We start from the raw sequence: 21836 nt of genomic DNA on the forward strand, positions 1-21836 counted from the left end.
ACCCCACTCTCTCTCCCTCTGCCTTGGCATCCACAAGTCTATTCTCCAAGTCCATGATTTTCTTTTCTGTGGAAAGGTTCATTTGTTCCATAAATTAGATTCCAGATATGTGATATCACATGGGATTTGTCTTTCTCTTTCTGACTTAATTCACTCAGTATGAGAGTCTCTAGTTCCATCCATGTTGCTGCAAATGGCATTATGTCATTCTTTTTTATGGCCGAGTAGTAGTCCATTGTGTATGTATACCACATCTTCCTAATCCAATCGTCTGTTGATGGACATCTAGGTTGTTTCCATGTCTTGGCTATTGTGAATAGAGCTGCAATGAACATGCAGATACAAGTGTCTTTTTAAGGAAAGTTTTGTCTAGATGTATGCCCAAGAGTGCGATTGCTGGGTCATATGGTGGTTCTATGTATAGATTTCTATGGTATCTCCATACTGATCTCCATAGTGGTTGTACCAGCTTACATTCCCACCAACAGTGCAGGAGGGTTCCCTTTTCTCCACACCCTCTCCAGCATTTGTTATTTGTGGACTTATTAATGATGGCCATTCTGACTGGTGTGAGGTGGTATCTCGTGGTAGTTTTGATTTGCATTTCTCTAATAATCAGTGATGTTGAGAGCATTGGCTATTTCTTAACTTTAATTTGCTTCTTTTATAGATAAAAAAAGATACCTCAATGTCTTATTGTACATTTCTTTATGAATGAGGTTGAACAGAACATGATTACTGACAATTTTAATTTCTTTTTTTGTGAATAATCAGTAATAACTCCACCCATTTTTCTGCTGGCTTGGTGTGTGTGTGTGTGTGTGTGTGTGTGTGTGTGTGTGTATGTGTAAGTATATGGAATTTTTTTCATGATCTTTGGTGCTAGACATGACTTCAAATTCCATAGTGGAAGGTGACTTGTGACCCATATTGGACCAACTGCAGGGCACCTCACACTGTACTTCACAGTCAGGAATGTTGGAAATTAAACAAACAAACAAACAAACATGGGGACAAATTTCCTGTTCACCTCCAGCTGTGGTTATTCTAGTATATGGAATAAAATACATGACAATGGTAAGATACAGGAAGCCAGTGCTAGTCATGATGGGTCTGATGGAATAAAAGCATTTTCCTTGATGTAGTCAATCTCTCACCATCCTGAAATCATGAAATTTTGAAAGATAATAAATAGGCTTACTTGGTACTTCTTTGGAACAGGCTGCTTTGCTGAAAACTCAAAGGTGTCTGTTGTACAGGATGGATGATTTGCAGTTGGCTATTTCTTTCCTCAAGATCTGTGCTAGGAAACTACCTCTCATCCTTTCTTGGAATGCTAGTGCCAGCAGGGATTTTAGAGTTTATTTATCAACAAAAATGAAGCACAGAGATGTTAGGACACATACTCAAGGTCACTTTGTTGACTACTGACAACATAATAGATAAAACTTATGTGATAGATATTGCTCTATGCACTTTATATGACACCTCATTTAATTCTCATAATAACCCCATATAGTGGGCATCATTGACATTCCCATTTGACAGATGAAGAAACTGAGGTCCAAAGAGGCTAAATAAGTAACCGGCCGGGATCACACAGCCAGTAAACTGGGATTTGAATCAGGAACATTTTTTTCTTTTGGCCACACCCCCAGCATGTGGAAGATCCCTGGCCAGAGATCAAACCTGTGCCACAGCAGTGACAACACCAGATCCTTAACCTGATAAGCCACCAGGGAGCTCCTGAACCTGGAATTTTGCTTCCAGAATCTTGCCTGTAAATACTATACTATATCTTTTTGTTCAAAGTAGATCCACTTCACATGTACGAGTACACTGAATTTCCCTAAGAATAAGATTTTAATAGAATATTTTTCAAACTTAAAAAAAATACATTTTAGGGAGTTCCCTGGTGGTGCTGTGGGTTAAGGATCTGACATCGTCACTACTGTGGCTTGGGTCACTGCTGTGGCGAGGGTTTGATCCCTGGCCCAGGAACTTCTGCCTGCTGTTGGTGCAACCAAAAAGAAATACAGAGAGAAAATACATTGTATCTCAGAACCTACTCCACTTTCACATGAAATTATGTTACAATTGAAAGACAACTGGGAGTTCCCGTTGTGGCGCAGTGGTTAACGAATCCGACTATGAACCATGAGGTTGCGGGTTCAATCCCTGCCCTTGCTCAGTGGGTTAAGGATCCAGCGTTGCCGTGAGCTGTGGTGTAGGTTGCAGACGCGGCTCGGATCCCGCATTGCTGTGGCTCTGGCATAGGCCAGTGGCTACAGCTCCGATTTGACCCCTGGCCTGGGAATCTCCATATGCCGCGGGAGCGGCCCAAGACCAAGAAATAGCAAAAAGACCAAAAAAAAAAAAAAAAAAAAAAAAAAAAAGAAAGACAACTGGAGTTCCTGTCATGGTGCAGCACCCGGTGCAGCACCCGTCATGGCGCAGAAGAAACGAATCTGACTAGGAACCATGAGGGTGAGGGTTTGATCCCTGGCCTTGATCATTGGGTTAAGGATCTGAAGTTGCTGTGAGCTGTGGTGTAGGTAGCAGACACAGCATGGATCCCGAGTTGCTGTGGCTATGGTGTAGGCCAGCAGCTGCAGCTCTGATTCGACCCCTCGCCTGGGAACCTCCATATGCCTCCAGTGAGGCCCTACAAAAAACAAAAAAAAATAAAATAAAATAAAAGTGTAAAAAAAGAAAAAAAAAAAGACAATTGCCTTAGAAATAATTTTTATTCTTACTACTTGTGATAGACTCTGGGTGTGTCCCCTCTTCTTTTTCTCCTTGTATCTCTTATTCTTTTTTTTTTTTAAATATGGGCCACCACTTCCTCATGAGTCATGATCCACAGTTTGAAAAAAATACTTCTGGAGACTCTTCTAATTCACATCTCTGTTATGAAAGCTGTTAGGGGTTTGTACAAGTTAAATTTTCATCCTCACACACCATTTGGAGTAGGAAAGGCTGTCAGATCATTTCTATCAAGTTTATTTCTGGTCAGGAGGTATTCATCGCTCTCCCTATAGTTAATGTCTATTGGGTACACTGGGGCTTTAAGACAAATCACTATGCTGTAACCTTAGCAAAATCTTCATTCCCTCATTCATTCATTCATTCAGTAAATATTTGAGCACTTACTGTATACCAGGCATAGTGCTAAATCAGAAGGTGGCAAATCATGGCTGGCAGCCTACTGCAGAGCACCACCTGTTTCTGCAAATAAGGTTTTCCTGGATCACAACCATGCCTGTTCATTTACGTACTGTCTGTGGCTGCTTTTGTGCTTATGGCGGAGTCAAGTAGCTGCACAGAGACCACGTACATAGGCTGTGAAGCCCAAAATATTTTTTAATCTGGTCCTTTACGGAAAAAATTTTCAGATAATAGTGCTAGATTCTAAAATACAACGGTATTTAAGACTGATCTCTAGCATCCTTGAGATTTGAATTGTCTGGTTTAGCTTAAACTGGGTTTCAAGAGCCTTTGGGGAGGCTGGAGGGGGAGGTGGCAAAGCTTTTTGCTTCCTTTGCATTGCTTCAGGGAACACCTGTTCACAGTAGATGCTCAGAGGGCATTTTTTGTTACTGAAACTACTCAGTAGATCTGGCAGCAGATATTGGAAAGAAAGCAACTTATCTACAAGGCAGAAAAGAGTTTATTCCTTTAAGATGGCAAAGCATTTCACTTTATAGATGCTTATCTTTGCTGCAATGAGAAGCAATTTGCAGCTTTTTATTGAGTCTCTACTGTGCATCCGGCCCTTGGAGTTAAAAAAAAGACTTAGTTCTCTGGCATGTACATCAAAGATGGGAAGAGAAATGAGGTACATGGATTTTATAGTAATATTTAATACTTCTGCTTGGGGACCTGGTGTATACTTGGAGATGACTTCTTAAAACTACCTTAGAATCTTAAATATTTGTGCTCCAGTAGCTTTTAACAAGTCAGTGCATAAACTAACTGTATTTCCCTTCTCTTCCTTCCTCCCCCCAATCCTTCCTTCCTTCCTTTCTCCCTCCCTTCCATCCTTTCTTCCTTTGCTAAAATTTCTGTTTTGAATGTCTCTTATGGGTCAGTACCATAGCTATATTAAAGAAAAGACTGGTCCTTCATCTGGTGGGGGAAACATAGAAATAAACACATGATTACAATACAGTGTATTGACAGAAGGCCACTCAAGTTTTCTATTAAGACAAAGGAGATGTGCCTAATAGTGGAAGACTTCCTGGAGGAGGTGACACTGAATGGAGTCTTGAAAGAGCTCACTGGACAAAGAAGGATACATAGAATATTCCAGATAAGACACTGGCATATGTAAAGGCTAGAGGTATTTGAAAGTAATGGTGTTCTCAGGGGATAGTAGAAATAAGAGCACTGGCCCATCTTCAAAGGGATTTGTGCTATGATTTATTTTTTCTTTCTTTCTTTCTTTTTTTTTTTTTTTGGCCTACAATTCCCTCTTAAGGTGCTTTAATTTTTACAAATTCTGTTCATTCACTTATTTACTTATTCATTCATTTATTTAGTCAATTTATTTATTTGTAGTGGGAACTGGTTGTGTGGAGCTTTAAGTCCACAAATCTTTTAAACCAAACTGGTTAACTTGTTGGTTTGTATAATTCTTTACTAGTTCAAGGTTGGAAATCAAACTACAACCTTGGCCGGCTTCTTGGGCAAGAAGCACCTATGGAATAAACGAGCCTAGCCTGTCATACCGAAAAGGAATCTGACCTAGAGAAGTATAGTTGCTGTTAAGCCAATAACATTCAAAGCAGGTAAGATGACTGGGTTGTGACACTGTCTCCTAATAAAAATGATTGCCTGCAGTGGCAGATCACCCACTGCTTCCACCTCGTGCCTGACCTTTCAATCTTCCTAATAAATCTGCCTCCTGTGGTATCAAGAGGAGAGTTTGTATGGAGACCCTTTGGGAATCGATGTCAAATGTTCTGTTAAGTTAGGTCTGTAGCAGGCTGGAAAAGGAGCAGATTAAAAGAATAAAATATGGTCCAAACAATTTTGGAGAGCACTAGCCAGCTGAGACTCTGCTCTGTCATCTAAGGGGAGCATGGGCTTGGCTGATAAATGATAACAATTTTCTGCTACACATGGGCTTTTAATCTTCCCAATAGCCTGGAGGAGAAGAGTTAGGTATGATGACTGGAGCAGTTTTTACCATGTTGTTTGGGGCCCCAAATGCAGTGTTTATATTTCATGGATACTAAATCCAGCAATATCACAAGGCCTGCACAAACAGGACCTGTGTTGGTCTTATTTTGTCTTTTTTTTTTTTTTTGGTGGGGGTGGGTGTAATAAATAGTAGAAACTTGCTGCTTAAACAAATAAGGTGAATTTGTTAGGAGGATGCAGAACTGAAGAGAGCAGGTGTTGCTGGGCCCCCTCAGGGACTATAACCAGGATCTGAAGAGGCAAAAACAACCAAGGGAGCCCCTCCCCCAAGCCTCCTCAGCTTGAGCCTGTGGATTCTCCTTCTACTTCATTTGCTTTATTCTTGCCTCTACACAGCCTACCATTCTCTGCCTCTTCCTGGGCGTTCAATACTCATTTCCAAGCCCCACAATGAGTGGCTTGCAATTCTTGGTCCCAATTATAAATATCCAGAAAAAAAAAATAATGCATCATATGGGCCAAGTCTCCATTCCTGACTCTTTCAGCTGTGGCCTGAAGGAGGCAGGTAGAGACATCTAGAACTTTTGACCTCAGAGAGGAACCATTATTTCTGGGTGGGAGTTACCAGTCTCAGGGAAGAGAATTGTGGGCTGTGTAGACTCCCCCCACATTGCTTCTAGGACCTCTCTGATTAGAGGAGTGGGTTTTGAAACTGAGCAGGACCCTGTAGGGCTCCTGGGCACAAGCCTTTCTCCCCCATTTCTTGTCTGTAGGAAATAGACCTCATTCAGCCTTCACGACCCTACTCTCCTGGAGTCCAAAGGCCAGGTTCAAACAGTTGCTAATCAAGGGAGGGAGAGGATGTGGAGACCTAGGAGGAGCAGTCAAGTAACAATAGTAGAGTCTTGGGGCAGGATCCCGGTCTTTGTCAAGCAAGATACACAACAAGCAGTGGGGAGGAACGGGACACTTAGAAGGAATTGAAAGAAACTTTTGTGGCCAGGGTGAGTGGTGGGGGAAGGCACCAGAAGGTCAGTGAGGCCAGGTTACACAGAACCTTATGTCCTCACATCCTTATTTCAGTGCTCTCTGTATCCTGCCTTGGCCTTTTAAAACTTTTTGTGTGTGTGGAGCTGGACGTTTTGCTCCTTTAGGGAAGAGAGCCTTTCACTCCTTTATAGTCTCCACAGTGCGCAGGATAGGGCTGGACATCTAGTAGGTGCTTGGCAAATACATTAAATGGGTGGACTGGGACTGAGAAATGAGATTGATAGAAGTACTCTATCTCTGAATTAGGGGCTGACCCAATCTGGAGAGTGTTTTTCTCCCAGAGGCTTTGAAAGATGAGGACTTTTGATAGTATGATGCCACCTAGTGCTCCTTTTTTATTACAACAACACAGGGGAGCAGGGTGGTGAGTAAAGTCTTCTTCCAGAATCTGGAAAATTGGAAATGGAGCATTTTCGTTCATCAGCATAAATGAATTGGTCCAGCCACCCATCCTCTCTTCACTCATCCAGCCTCGTTGATGTCTACCTGCATCTCTTCCCTGTGAAGTGAACACGTTCTTTTCCACCTCCAGTGGTTCCTTGATTTCCCATGTTCCATCTTTCTGTCCACACATCATAAGTAATGCTTTCAGGTATCAGTGTCTAGATTCCCTGAGCACCTACATCACTTGCTGTCAACATGGCCTGTTGTAAATGATACCATTGCATCGTGTTTGAATTATTTGTGGACTTTCCTTTCTCTCTTTCCCCCAAAGCCAGATTGTGAATGCAAAGGGCAGTGACTGCCTTAGTCACTTCTAAGATTCTGTATAATGATATCTCATCCATGAATAGAGACTCTATATCTGGTGGACAAACAGAACAAAATATGACTGAGGCATAATATTTAAGGAACTGGTGAGAAAGGGGGCAGATGAGTCAGATTGAACAAAACTGTAAGCCAAGCTACTAGAAATGAGATGGAAATGGAGCCGGCAACACGACTCAGGCTGACTTGAGGTTTCTGTGGCCAGCCTTGTGCCTGCTATGTGGCAGGTGCTTAAACAAAGTGTTTTCCAGACTGAATTGCTGTCACTTTGGCAGCCCATCTGCTTTGAAGTGGTCCCTTAGGAGATTCCTAGGAAATGGAAAGACACATAGCCCCACAATTGATGCCAGTACAAGATAAGGGTGGCCAGGGCCAGCTAAGTCTAGGTCTTTCTTTATGGTTATGTACCTTGAGGAGTGTTATGAAGTCTCTCTGGATTATGATGTTCCCACAAGCTGGTCCCAGTGTGTAATCCGATTTTTTATAAACACATAAAGCAGCCTGAGTCATGTTGCCGGCTCCATTTCCATCTCATTTCTAGTAGCTTGGCTTACAGTTTTGTTCAACCTGCCTCATTTGCCCCCTTTCTTACCAGTTCCTTGCACATTATGCCCCAGTCATGTTTTGTTCTGTTTGTTCACCAGATTATAGAGTCTCTTTTCGTGAATGAGATATCATTGTACAAATGCTAATTTTCCCCAAGTTAATTCATAAATTCAGTGATGTTCCAATTAATATTTCTCATGAGGAACTTGAAAAACATCACCAAAATTATATAGGGGTGATAAGGGTTCATGAATAGCTAATGCAGTTTTGACAGAGCAGGGATGGGGGTTCTGCCCTTTAACCATGCTGACTGGCTACAAAACCGTAGTAATAAAACTTTGTGGTACTGGCACAGGAATAAACCAGAGAGCTCAGAACAGACCCATCTCTCTTTGGGAACCAAGATACTGAAAAATGGGCTCACTCCATTGAGAAAAATAAAACTGGGTCCTTATCTCATGCCATATATGAAGGTTAACTCCAGATGGGCTAAAGAACTAATTGTGAAAAAGTAAAATTATTAAGCTAATAGAAGAAAATGAATACCTTTATGACCTTGAGGTTGAGAAGGACTTCTTAAATTATACTAAAACAGCATAAAAAGATGAAGGGCTACACAATTAAAGATTATTGTTCTACTAAAGATATCACAAGCAGTGTGCCCAGTCTTTGCAAGCAGATTACTGTCAAGATTTTACAAAGATCTCTTGCAAATCAAAAAGAAAAAGAGCAATAGAAAATAGACACAGGCTGTAAACAGATAATTCACAGAAGGGGACCCCAAGTGGCTTATGAATGCTCATTCACTCTTAGAGAAATGCAAATTAAAACAAAAATGTGTTGACATGACTCCTATGGTAGCGACAGAAATTAGAAAGTTGTCTAATTAGATGAGTCAGTATTTATAAGGCACTGAGAATAGTATCTGGCACGTAGTAAGGACTATATGAGTATTTATGAGTAAATAAACTACTGCATCCTGGTTAGGATAGGAGTGGGGAACAGAAATCCTTATACTACACACTGGAATATGGTGAAGGGCAGCAGTTTGGGTGTGCTATCTAGCAGTACTTGGTGAAATCAAGTAGCTAGGGCTTTCACCAGGCTACAAGGCACCTTTGTGCCACTGGAAAATATTGTCCACTGCTGGGCAGATAAATTTGGGTACCCTCTGGATAGTCTCACAGCCTGTAGGTTCATGGCTTGACTAAGGAACAGAGTTTTGTGGGAAGGAAAGGATGTATCTTCTGCTAGCAGGGCACATGACATAGGCAAGAGGGTAGGGAAGCTGTTTTTCAGCTTCCACTGGCCCCCTGGCTGAATGTCTTTGTGTAGAACAAGTTGCACAGCTGAATTTGATGTCCCTGTGCCTCCCTTATGGTTTCAATAGTCTCATGCTTAGGCTATATATTTCAGAAGAGTCCACAAAGTACCATGGACAAGGAAGACCACTGCTGAACTGTTTGTGGTATTGGACAGGTGGAGGCAGCGCTGGTATTCAGCGCTTGAGAGATGGAAGTAAAATGTGTGGATGTCCAATATGGAATGCTATGTAGCTACCAGAAGCAATGAACTGGGGATTGCACCACCAAGTGCAACAGGGATAAAGCCTTAAAAAGAATGGTGAGTGAAAACAGTAGAAAATAAGATGATCCCTAAAGTCCAATACCATTATTACAATTAAAAAAATGCACTAATGAAAATACTATACATTTTTCGAAAATATATATCCAAGCACTGTAGCATGACTTCCTATGGAGGCTGAGGATGAGGTGGGAGTAGGGATGGGGATGGATAAAGGGGGAAAAAAAAAAGAGAGGAATCTTGCACGTTTCAGAGAACTCCAACCTTGCACTTGGAATCTAAAAGGGGTGGAAGAGGAGGGAGATAGTGAAAGAGAGGAGAGGGAGAAGAAAGGAGTCTCAGATACCAGGCAGATATTCACGACATGGCTTCACACACGTTTTTCCAGACTGCCTCTTCCTCTGCTCCCTATCTTCCTCACCACTAGTGACTAAACCCTTTGGGGGCAAGGTCTGTGTTTTCTCTGCCTTAGTGCCCCCCCCCCCCCGCGTCCTGCGTATAGTAGCTATAGTCATAAGGGTTAGAATTGACTCTAGATTATTTCTTGTTCCCCTGACCAGGTCACCAATATGACAGAGGGCAGAGTGTGACTGACGGTCTTTCCTAATTCAGAGCCCTCTGATTACAGACCGTCTTCTACGTATTAGTCCCCGGTTCTCCACTGACAGCTCCCAGGTCTTGCCCAGCGCCTCTTCTTTCTAAGATGTTTCTATCTTCAGCGCACAGCTTGGGACTCTTCCCAGTCCCCAAGAGGCACCGCCCTTCATCTTCGTGCTTCCGCCCCATTCAGAATATTTGCATACGACTCTGGGAAACACCGCCCTGGAGCAGGCCTCGGAGGCTCCACCTCTTTCGAACGTCCTCCGGCGCCGGCACAGGGCGTGGCGGTTGCCAGGAGACCGGAGGACGCGCCGCGCGCAGGGTTTCGCCCCCTTTTGGGGGGAAACAAGTAACTTGGCGCTGTTTTAGATGCTGGGGGCGGTGCATAGCCCATTCCTCAGACTCCCGCCCAGTTTCCGAGACCTCCACCGCAGCCTCTGAGGCCACCCGCAGAGCCCGTCAGGATGGCCGAGGTCAGAAGTCGGTGCCCCTCTCTCTGTCCTCCCTTGCTCACTCAACCCCTCCCAGTCCCGTCGTATCTCTTCTACTGTAGACTTACCTTCTGTCACATTCACTGATTTCCAGTATTCCCCCAGTCAACACCCTATCTCAACCTGCAGCTTCACCCCCCGCACCCCCGGCCCCCGGCCCCCGTGCCCTTAGGCTCCGGCCCCATTATCTTTTGCCTCTCCTTCCATTGGGTGGACACCCCCACCCCACCCTATTTAACTGGTGCTCTGCTAAGCACAGTAGGAAATCAGTAAGTTCCCAGACTCACACAAGAAAGGCCCCACCCCTAGGTTTTGAGCCGTTATCTACAGGAGAGATAAACACAGAAACACTGATGTCTTGCTGACTGGGAGGACCTGGAAGAAGGCTTCATAAATATGCAATGTCACCCCTGTTTACCGACCCTTGTCCACCTGTCACACCACAATTCCCTATCATCTGACCACCTGCTGTGACACATCTTCATTAAGCTCTTCAACCGGTCACCACTGCCCTGTGTTGTCACTGACCATTATTTTGATATCTTTAAACCCTCCATTTACTCCCTCATTTTGTAGCACAGCCCATCTTCAGCCTCACTGATGAGGGGTTAATTTCTGCAACCCTTTAATGACCCATGGGCTGTCCTGAGCCCTTGCAAGGTCCCTGTTGTCATCTTCCAGCCACAGTCCTGATCCACTATGACCCTAACCCAAATCCTTCATTGCTCCCTCAGAGCCCTTCCCCCACTCACCCATCACATAGTCAGTCCTAACCAGGATCAGCTTCGTAGTTTGTGCGGCTCAGTGAAAGATGAAAATGCAGAGCTTCTTGTTAGATTTATTAAGAATTTCAGCAGAGCATTAAACTAAGGATGGGGCACCTCGGGACAAGGGGCCCTGTGCAACTGCATAGTTCACACGCCCATGAAGCCAGTCCTGGTCCCAGCTTCTCTCACCACCATCATGCACCCACCTCTATTGCAGTTCCTTTTTTTTTTTTAGGGCTGCAGGTGCAGCATATGGAAGTTCCCAGGCTAGGGGTCAAATGGAGCTATAGCTGCCAGCCTATCCCACAGCCATGCTGGATGGGAGATGCATCTGTGGCCCTACACCTCAGCTCATGGCAACTCGGGATCCCTAACCCACTGAGTGCATCCTCATGGATACTAGTCGGGTTTGGAACCCACTGATCCACAATGGGAACTCCTATAGTGATATATTTTTAAATGACAATATGAACAAATTTCTTTTGTTCATAAAAGTTTCTTTAAAAGTTTTCTTTTTTTTTTTTAATATTTGTCCATTCTTGTGCCAAGTGCCAGGTGTACAGGGAAAACCTTTCCTGCAAATAAATCATTAAGCTAGTGATCAAATGTTGACGTTAATACCATTTACAGGGATGGAACCGAGAACATTGCCATGATAAATGTTTGTGTGTGTTCATGTTTAGCGTCAACAAGGGGAAAGCACAGAGCAGCAGCACCAGTCCTTAATAGGATTTTTCCTCCTTTGTGGAATTGCTATATTGTGCCCTTTGCAATAGTCTGCTTTTTTGTCAGGAAGAAAACCTCTGTTGAGTTTAATATTAGTGTTGATGTTGTTACACAAAATGTTATATAGATATGCTTGTGACTGTACATCTGTTTTTAAGATGTGGACTCCGTTTTGCTTGCATGTCATCTTCAGAAGTGTAATCAATAGTACAAGTGTTTTTTTTTAATTGACATATAGTTCATTTACAATGTTGTGTTAGTTTCAAGTGTACTGCTAAGTGATTCAGTTATACATACATATGTATTTTTTCTGATTCTTTTCCCTTATAGATTTTTATAAAAATTGAGTATAGTTCCCTGTGTTATACATTATGTCCTTATTGGTTACCTATTTTATATATAGTAGTGTGTATATGTTAATCCCAAGGTCCTGATTTATCCCTCAGTACAAGTGGTTTTGAAAGCCAGAAATGTGTAGACTTTCTCCATGTTGGACAAGGCAGGTTTGTCAAAGCAGAAAGTAAACTAGACTACTTACCCTGAATCTTCAGGGTGAACTTGAATTTTACTTTGCTATTGGAATTAGAGATTGTTTCAGTTTCTTTCTTTTTTTTTGAGGGGGTGGGTGGGGTAGGAAAGGATAACTTTACTACTTTGCCAGGCAAAGGGGGCCACAGTGGGCTAATGCCCTCAAAACCGTGTGTCCCAACCTGGGGGGTGGGAGGTAAGTCTTATAGTCGAGGAGCAGGGCTGCTCATAAGGGTCAGGATGTGTGCAGGGCCTGCCTTCCTTCAATCTTGAGATCATCTGGTGTCAGGGGGTCTGATAGGCTAACTCCATCATTCCAACTCAATGCAACAGATGTTCAATCAATATTTGCTGAATAAATATATTAATCACAGATAGGCTAACTGCGAAAACCCTCTCTCTGGAATGAAGAATGCTTCAAAAGTAGTTAACACCTTCCATTTGTTCCAGGTTTTAGTTCTGGTCTCAGGACTTAGTTCTTCAGAACTGAAGTTCAGGTTCTTTTTTTTCCATGGCATATGGAGGTTCCCAGGCTAGGGGTCCAACTGGAGCTACAGCTGCCGGCCACAGCCACAGCCACAGCAACGCCAGATCCGAGCTGCGTCAGCTTATGGCAACACCAGATCCCCGACCCACTGAGCAAGGCCAGGGATCAAACCTGCATCCTCATGGATACTAGTCGGGTTCATTAACCACTGAGCCACAATGGGAACTCCCCTGTAAGTTCAGATTCTTTATGTCTCATCCCAGAAGGAATTCAGTGAAAGGCAAAGTGATAGGTAAGAAGTAGACTTATTGAGGGAGTTCCTGTTGTGGCTCAGTGGAAATGAGTCTGACTAGCATCCACAAGGATGCAGGTTCAACCCCTGGCCTCCCTCAGTAGGTTAAGGATCTGGTGTTGCCATGAGCTGTGGTGTAGGTCTCAGACATGGCTCAGATCTCATGTTGCTGTGGCTGTTGGAGCAGCCGTAGCTCTGATTCAACCCCTAGCCTGTGAACCTCTGCGTTAAATCTTTTTTGTTTGTTTGTTTTTTGTTTTAGCTAACCTGTGGAATATGGAAGTTCCTGGTCCAGGGATTCAACAAGCCCCAGCAGCAACCCAAGCTGCTGCAGTGACAATGCCAGATCCCTAACCTGCTGTACAACAAGGGAACTCCCCTTCCCCCCCTTTTTTTTGTTAAAGCCCTTTTTGTATAGAATATCAAAGCGTAATATTGCAAACATTAAATGAAACCTTCCAAACCTTATCAGTTCTTTGCTCAAAAATCTAAGCAGTTCCCTATGGCTTACAGAATAATCCACTCCATATTTCTTTTTTCTTTTCTTTTTTTTTTTTGTCTTTTTGCCTTTTCTAGGGCCATACCCACGGCATATGGAAGTTCCCAGGCTAGGGGTCTAATCGGAGCTGTAGCCACTGGCCTTTGCCAGAGCCACAGCAACTTGGGATCTGAGCCATGTCTGGGACCTACACTACAGCTCATGGCAACGCCGGATCGTTAACCCACCGAGCAAGGGCAGGGATCGAACCCACAACCTCATGGTTCCTTAGTTGGATTCGTTAGCCACTGAGCCACGACGGGAACTCCCACTCCATATTTCTTAGAATACCATTCAAGGCCTCCAGTCTGTCCCTAACTCCCTATCTAGCTTCCTTTCTTCTCCCTGTCATACTTCTTATACTTTAGCTAACTTGAGCTTCTTAACCATTCTCAAATTCTGGATACTTGCTTGGCCCTGAGCCTTTGGTCAAGCTTTGCCGTGGGTCAGAAATATCCTCCTCTTCACATCTACCTGTCATAACTCCAGTTTCCCTTTTATGCTTGCTCAAATGCCACTTCCTTTATGAAATTTGCTTTAATTTTTGCTGCTGGGAGTAATTTTGTCTTCCTGTAGGTTCTTGTAGAACTTTGAATGTGTTCTGTGGCAGGTGTCAAATTCTATACTTCCATTATTTGCATATGTACTCCATCAGCTCTTAATACATATTTTCTTATGGGAAGGCTGTTTATTCCTTACCTTGTTATCTCCTACAGGCGCCATCTTTCCAACTCAATGCAACAGATGTTCAACCAATATTTGCTGAATAAATATATTAATCACATGCATTCTTTTGTAATATTGTGCTGAAGGTAGTGAAGAGTAGGTGTATTAATTGGCTGGGGCATCTGTAACAGTACCACAAACTGGGTGACTTAAAACAGCAGAAATTTATTGTTTCACGATTCTGGAGGCTAGAAGTCTGAAATCAAGATTTTGGCAGAGCCATGCTCCCTTGGAGACTGAGTAAAATCCTTCCTTGTCACTTCCTAGCTTTTGGTGGTAGCCAGAAATCCTTAGCGTTCCTTGGCTTGCAGCTGTATCAGTCTAATCTCTACTTCCATCTATCACATAGTGTTCTCATGTGTGTATGTGTGTGTGTGTGTGTGTGAATCTTTGTCTAAATTCCACCTCCTTTTAAATTGAGATATAATTGACATACAACATTGTATTAGTTTTAGGTGTGCAGCATAATGATTTAATATATATATACATTTCAAAATGGTTACTGCAATAAGTTTCTTTATTATCCATTGCCACACAGTTACAAAATTTCCCCCCTTTTTATAAGGACACCAATCATAAGGTGTTAGGACCCACTCTACTCCAGTACGACCTCAGCTTAACTAATTGTATGTTCAATGACTCTGTTTCCAAATAAGGTCACATGCACAGTTCCTGGGCATTAGGACTTCAACATAACTTTCAGGGGAACACAATTCAACCCATAACATTTGACAAATAAGAATTCTTATATAACTAAGTCCTGGGTTCTCATCTTAGTCATGTCAGACTTGCTTGAGTTACATCTCTACATCTGGGCTGATATTTTTAAATAATTTGCTTCCCAGCGAATCATGGAAAGCAAATGTGGAGAAGGCCCATGACCATTGCCCAGGGGGCATTTCAGTATTCTTATGAAGATGAACTAGGTTAGTTTCTCTCTCTCTCTCTTTTTTTTTTTTTTAGAGCTGCACCCATGGCATATGGAGGTTCCCAGGATAGGGGTTGAATTGGAGCTGTAGCCGCTGGCCTATACCACAGCCACAGCAATGCAGGATCCAAGCTGCACCTGGGACCTATACCATAGCTCATGGCAAGACTGGATCCTTAACCCACTGAGTGAGGCCAGGGTTCAAACCTTCATCCTCACGGATGCTAGTCAGATTCGTTTCTGCTGAGCCACTATGGGAACTCCTTTTTTTTTTTTTTTGACTGCCCCACAGCATATGGATTTCCCAGGCCAGGGATTAGATCTGAGCCACAGTTGTGGCCTATGCTGCAGCTGTGGCAATGCCAGATCCTTAACTCACTGTGCTGGGCTGGGGATTGAAGCTGTGTTCTAGGGCTCCAGAGATGCCGCTGATCCTGTTGCACCACAGTGGAAATTCCATAGGTTAATTTTTTAAGGGAAGCCATGGCATATTTTTAAGGAGAATATTCTATATTCTGGATGGCTTTAACAGTGAGTAAGTGTGATTTCATGGTGTCTATAGCAAGATCTCCTTATGTCTGACCTCAGCAAGCCATGGCTTCCCTCTGCCGTCCTGGGGGCAGTAAGAAGCAGGCTAGGAATAATCTTAACATAATTGAAAATTTATTGAATATCTACTATTTGCCAGGCACTTGGCTAAGTGTTTGCCATAAAATATCCCATTTAATCTAACCCTTAACACTATGTGGTAGGAAATATTATACTAATGCCAATATATACATATATATCGGCATCAGGAGAGGAGCAAGGAGGCTTCCCATCATATAATCTTAAATTGTCCTCTTGTCAGTGGCTTTTATTTTGCTTGTATGAAAGTCTTTTATTCACACATAATAACAGTCATTCCCGAGTAGTGATGGGGTAAATATTGCAATCTTCATGCCCATCTTTGCCCTTCTGAACAGGAAAAGAGTGAAAAACTAGTGCTGGAGGAAACTGCGTATGAAGAAATCGAAAGAGATTTTCAGGAGGTTCTCAATGAACTTTCAGGAGACAAAAGTTTGGAGAGATTTAGGATTGAATATGAGAAGCTTCACGCGGTCATGAAAAAGTCTTATGACAATGAAAAGCGTCTGATGGCCAAGTGCAGAGAGCTGAATGCGGAGATTGTGGTTAATTCGGCGAAGGTCGCCACTGCCCTGAAGCTCTCTCAGGACGACCAGACCACCATCGCATCCCTGAAGAAGGTCAGTGATTTGCTAGAAATGGAACTGATGGTGAGCTGCCATTAGTGCAGCCTGTACCGAAAACATCATCCTTTCATGATACTTACTGGCAGCTCCTGGCTGGTAGTAAAAGAGTTATTAAGTAAAAATTTACATGATTCATATATTCATTAAGCCCAGGGAATGATGTTCATTTTCAAAGCAAATAATTGGCTTGAGTGAGTTTCACTATGCAGAAAATAGTGTAAAATCTAACTGGCTTGGTTTCTAAGAAATACTAGGTTAGCAAAAAGAATCAGCCATATGTAAGTGTGGTATTAGGAATCTCAGTATGTCTTGTTTGATGCAAGAGAAATGGTTAAATATCTCAGGATGATAGCTTGCTAGAGATATTTTCATAGTTCTACCTTTTCTGTTTTAGAAGAGATTACCTTGAGAATTTCCATGTGGTAATTTTCAGGATCTTTCCTTTTATAGCCCCTTTGCTCTTGCCTATCATCCAGTTCCTTGCAATGGGAGAACAGGGATTCCGTCTGGGGGTGGGGGGTGGATACTGAGAGAGTGAGACTTTGTTTTATACTTTATCTTTTCATCCTCAAGTGTGTTGCATTATTTTGAAGGTAAAACACAAACATGCCTTGTAGATTGCAGGGTGCTAAGAGGCTAAGATATTTTAATTTATAATTGAAACCGTAGTGTTCAGAAATAATTTACGAAATTTTTAGATAATTCCCTTGATATCATGCAGTTAAACATACCCCAATTTAAATGAATTTCCAAGACTAGTGCAAAATGTGACTTGCCTGTTTTTTTAGGAACCACTTAAAAAGTATTGGAGTACCAGTTAACTTACTATGTTATGTTAGTTTCAGGCGTGTAGCAAAGTGAATCAGTTACACATATACATCTCTATTCCTTTTCAGAGTCTTTTCCCATATAGGTTATTACACAGTATTGAGTAGATTTCTCTATGCTATACAGTAGATCCTTGTTACTTATCTGCTTTATATATAATAGTGTGTATATGTTCATCCCAACCTCCTAATTTATCCCTCCCCTCGATGTTTCCCCAGGAACCACTTTTTTTTAGGGTAATTTTCTCTCTATTGTCATTTTTTCTCTATTGTTTCTCTCTATTGCCTCTTCTTCTCCTTGCAGAAGTACCAATATAAGAAGGCTTTCATTTATTTTATGATGAGAAAACTCCCCCACTTTTTATTGTAAATTGAAAACTGGAAATGGAAGTCATGAATTAATTACAATCTAATTGATAAAGTTGCTTTGGACAAAACTTCATATAATCTTATTTTTGTTTTAATAGCCTTCATTTGCTTTGCCAGAAATAGTACATGTGGTTGCTATGGAAAAACATATACCATAAACTGATATTTTCTTTTGAGTCACTATGTTCTGTATTTACCCAAGGATCAACGCCTCCCGTTGCCCTCCCCCCCCCCTCTTTCTCTCTCTCTCTTAATGGCATGAATGTATTAAATTAAATACTCTCTTCCACTCATTTTATTCCTCGTCAACATATAAGTAGAATGTTTTTATCCTAAGCATATCGATTCATACCTGTATAAAAGGACTCATATTCCCCTTGATGAAATTTTGCGAGAAAATTAAGTAGCAGGGCAAAACTCAAGGCTGTCGCAATGTTTACTGTCCTTCATCCTTTTACTTGAATGGCTATAATTCACTTTTAAGTGTTTATGTTAATATTTCACATTGCATTCAGAATAGTTTTGCTTTTCCTCTTTAAGCATTTAGTGAGACGTCTTGGGCTTGGGTTTTTGGAAATGGGAATTACCAAGGCTGTTGTGTACAATTGGGTGACAGTGAAGACCTCATTGCTACGGATGGCTCTAAAGTTCACACTGCCATTCAGGAGCTCACTTAGGGCCTGAGGGCAAAATATGTATTACATATGGAATCTATCAAGAGCTTCAGATTAGGACTTGAATCCAAGGCTGTTCCTTCTGTAATAAAGCTTTTTTTTTTTTCCCTCCTATAAATCATCTGCACATAGCTTTAATTTTAGATTTTGTAAACCTAGCTCAACATCTTTATTAGAAATAATCCTACTAGTTATAGTGGCCCTTGCAGTATGTGGCTATAAGCCACATTTATCTAGGCAAATCCTTTTCCAGTACCCCTCCTTAAAACTGCTCTTCAGTACTTACTAGCTCGTTTAATGCAATAAGTCTGTATATATTTAATAGTGTGTAATATGTGATCATCTTTCCTCATAAATAACTTGTATATTGTAGCTGTTTTATTATTCTCTTTGTTCAGTCTGTCTTGCATTAGAAACCTAGTTTTGTTTTCTCATTGATATCCCATGGCCCATCTAGGAAATTGAAAAAGCCTGGAAGATGGTGGATTCAGCCTATGACAAAGAGCAGAAGGCGAAGGAGACAATTCTTGCCCTGAAAGAGGAAATAGTGAACCTAACCAAACTGGTCGAGCAAGGGTCTGGACTGTCCATGGACCAGGATAGCAAGTAGGTCATAACCTTCGTGAAGTGTATTGAACATACTTTTGCAGAAGCCTCTTTCTTTAACAGACAGCCTGGGGCTTGCAGTACCATCTTAAACATTCTTTGTGAATACCAGACTCTCCTTTGTTGGGTTCTCAAGAGAGTTTTCTATTTACTGCTGTTTTTTCTTTTTCTTAATTTAATTTTATTTTGGCTGTGCCCTTGGCATGTGGAAGTTCCCTGGCCAAGGACTGAACCCATGCTGCAGCAGCAGCAGCAGCAGCAGCACGTGCCGTGGCAGTGTCAATGCCAGATCCTTAACCCACTGCGCCACCAGGGGATTCCTGTGTTTTTTTTTTCTTTTTAATATTCCCTTTCTCTATACCCAAGAATTTCTAATTTGTGGTTATTGCACACTTTTGGTTCTACAGAAGCAGTGTTATGGTTTCAAAATGAGTAAAGATCTTAAGTTTATCTCTTAGACTTTTGTGTGGAATGGAACTGGCTGATTTTCTACCCAGGTTCTCATCCTCTCCCCCCACCGCCACCCCCACCCAGTCCAGCTGCCATGATTAGTCTCGTCACCATCCTTCCTATCTCCCTAGGTTCTAGGCCCGAAAACAGAGCTGCTCTTCACTCCTGCTACCCCTTCATCCCTTAAGATTACCTTGTTGACTCAGTCTTTGAAGCATCACTCCCCTCCTCCCTGTCGCCAGCACTTCTGTTTGGTTTGAGCCCCCCTTCTCTGCTAGATTTAGCGGTAGGCTCCTAACAGTTCTCCCAGCTTTCCAGGAGACATCTCGCCTCTTTACCATCTTCCATACCAGATATGTACTTCTAAAACATGTACCTATATGCTTCTATCTCAAGCATAAACACCTTGGACAGCTACCCATTTCTAAAGGATAAAGTTCAAAGGCTTGAACAGAGCTTTCCACAGATTGGCCCCAGTCAGCCTTGCTAGAGTCACATCCAGCAACACCATGCTTACTCACACCCCCATGCCTTTGGATATGCTGTTTTCATGTGCATTTGAAAAGAATGCATATTCTGATTTTTTTGAATGTCATGTCCTGAAAGTATCAAGTCTAAATTTTCCATTGTGTCATTTAGGATCTCTGTTGCCTTATTGATTTTCTGTCCAGAGGATCTGTCCATCGATATGCTGTTTTCTATGTCAGGCATCCTTTTTTTTTTCTCTTCTCCACTCAGTAAACAACTATGCATCTTTCAACATCCATATCAAACACCATATTAAGCGTATCACTAGCAACATCTTTGTTCCAATCTCCTCCCCAGTCTGGACTCAATGGCCAAGTTGAAGAACCATAGTGGTCCCTCTTTCTATGGAACCAACACCTACCTCAAGTACAGCACCGATCACATTGTACTGAAATTAATTGTGCTTCTCTGCCCATAAGGCTGTGAACTCCTTGAAGGAAACAATCTATTTTTACTTCCCTCTAGGGATCTATCACTGGGCAGGGCATGCAAAACCTTGCATTAATTAGTGAGTCAGGGATGAGTATACACTTCCTTAGGCATTTTTAACTGTATCCAACTGCTATCTAGGTTGCTTATGCTTTCTAGATGCATTTATCCAATGTTGATAGATAGTTCTAAATGCAGGTATTGGGGGAGGGAATAGTTAAAACACACCCAAGATGCAGTGTTCATTATAATAGACTCTATTTTCTTATTAAAGAGGTCATGCACAATCAGAGCAGCTGAGAGGGAACTGATTTGGTTAGAGGGGACTTTTATGGAAATAGGAACATGATGAGGAGGAGAACTGAAGAAACCATACAGCCCAGAACTGTATCTTCGATAGTGCGTTTAGCTGTCTTTCTTCACAGGAACCTTAGAATTCAAGGTCTCCTTTCTTTCTTTCTTCTTTTTTTTTTTGCCTTTTTCTAGGGCCGCTCCTGCAGCATATAGAGGTTCCCAGACTAGGGGTCCAATCAGAGCTGTAGCTGCCAGCCTACACCAGAGCCACAGCAACGCAGGATCTGAGCCGCATCTGTGACCTACACCACAGCTCACGGCAATGCAGGATCCTTAACCCACTGAGCAAGGCCAGGGATTGAACCCTCAACATCATGGTTCCTAGTCAGATTCGTTAACCACTGAGCCACGACGGGAACTCCAAGGTCTCCTTTCTGAAGAAGAGTTTGAATGCGGTTTTGAAGATTTTTTATTAAACAGTTATATCAAAGCTGTTGATCAGTAAATATTGTCCACTTACTGTGTTTCTAACAGTCATTGGATGACTGTCAGCTGAAGTGTCCCAAATGCAAGTTCTCTGCTTTCTCATCTCTCAAGTAGCTGCCTTGCTCTAGACAAATTCTGCTGCACAGCTCATATCAGACATAGTTTTTCTACTTTCAAAATGCTAATTCTGCAGAAAGTCATGCCAAATCATATATATTGGCTTTTGAAATGCTGAGGTAACTAGTTTACAATTCAAATCAACGAATGTTATCACATACCCTCCAAAAACTTCAAATCCACCAAGTTACATCCTACCTTTCAAAAACTGCATCGCGATGAATAATTTTCCAAATTTTGTTCCTGGGGACATTTTATCTGGTTGCGTCCCTTTGGGAGAAGCAAATCTCCATGGGTGAATGGGTAAAAAACAAACAAACAAACAAAAACTGACAATGTGTAGTGTTTGTCTACATTTATATTTCATTTTAGACTTTAGAGATGTGATATCTAATGGATATATTAAACAAATAATTTTCTAAATTGACATCTCCTTAGGGTTAATTACAAGAGTTGATAATAGCACTATCATTTTGTTGTAACAAATTCAAATACTACAGAGATGTGGAAAATGAGTAAAAATAAACATCCTCACCAACTCTCCCACCGTAAGTTCCACTTCTTAGAGATAACCAGTTGTCAATTTGGTGTCTGACTTTCTGGACTTCTATAAAAATGCCTATAGCG

At 42.0% G+C, this 21836-nt stretch overlaps 1 protein-coding gene across 1 annotated transcript in view; it reads left to right on the forward strand.

Annotated features, from left to right (window-relative positions):
* The window catches only part of CFAP58 (cilia and flagella associated protein 58), a 118467-nt gene continuing 106611 nt past the window's right edge, over nucleotides 9981-21836 (forward strand). Inside the window, exons 1-3 of the mRNA XM_005671442.3 lie at nucleotides 9981-10166; nucleotides 16142-16423; nucleotides 18757-18905. Of these exons, the coding sequence (XP_005671499.1) occupies nucleotides 10158-10166; nucleotides 16142-16423; nucleotides 18757-18905 (440 nt within the window). The 5' untranslated portion in view covers nucleotides 9981-10157. The remainder of the gene's footprint in view (nucleotides 10167-16141; nucleotides 16424-18756; nucleotides 18906-21836) is intronic.

Source organism: Sus scrofa, chromosome 14, assembly GCF_000003025.6.
Source record: "Sus scrofa isolate TJ Tabasco breed Duroc chromosome 14, Sscrofa11.1, whole genome shotgun sequence".
Lineage (NCBI taxonomy): Eukaryota > Metazoa > Chordata > Mammalia > Artiodactyla > Suidae > Sus > Sus scrofa.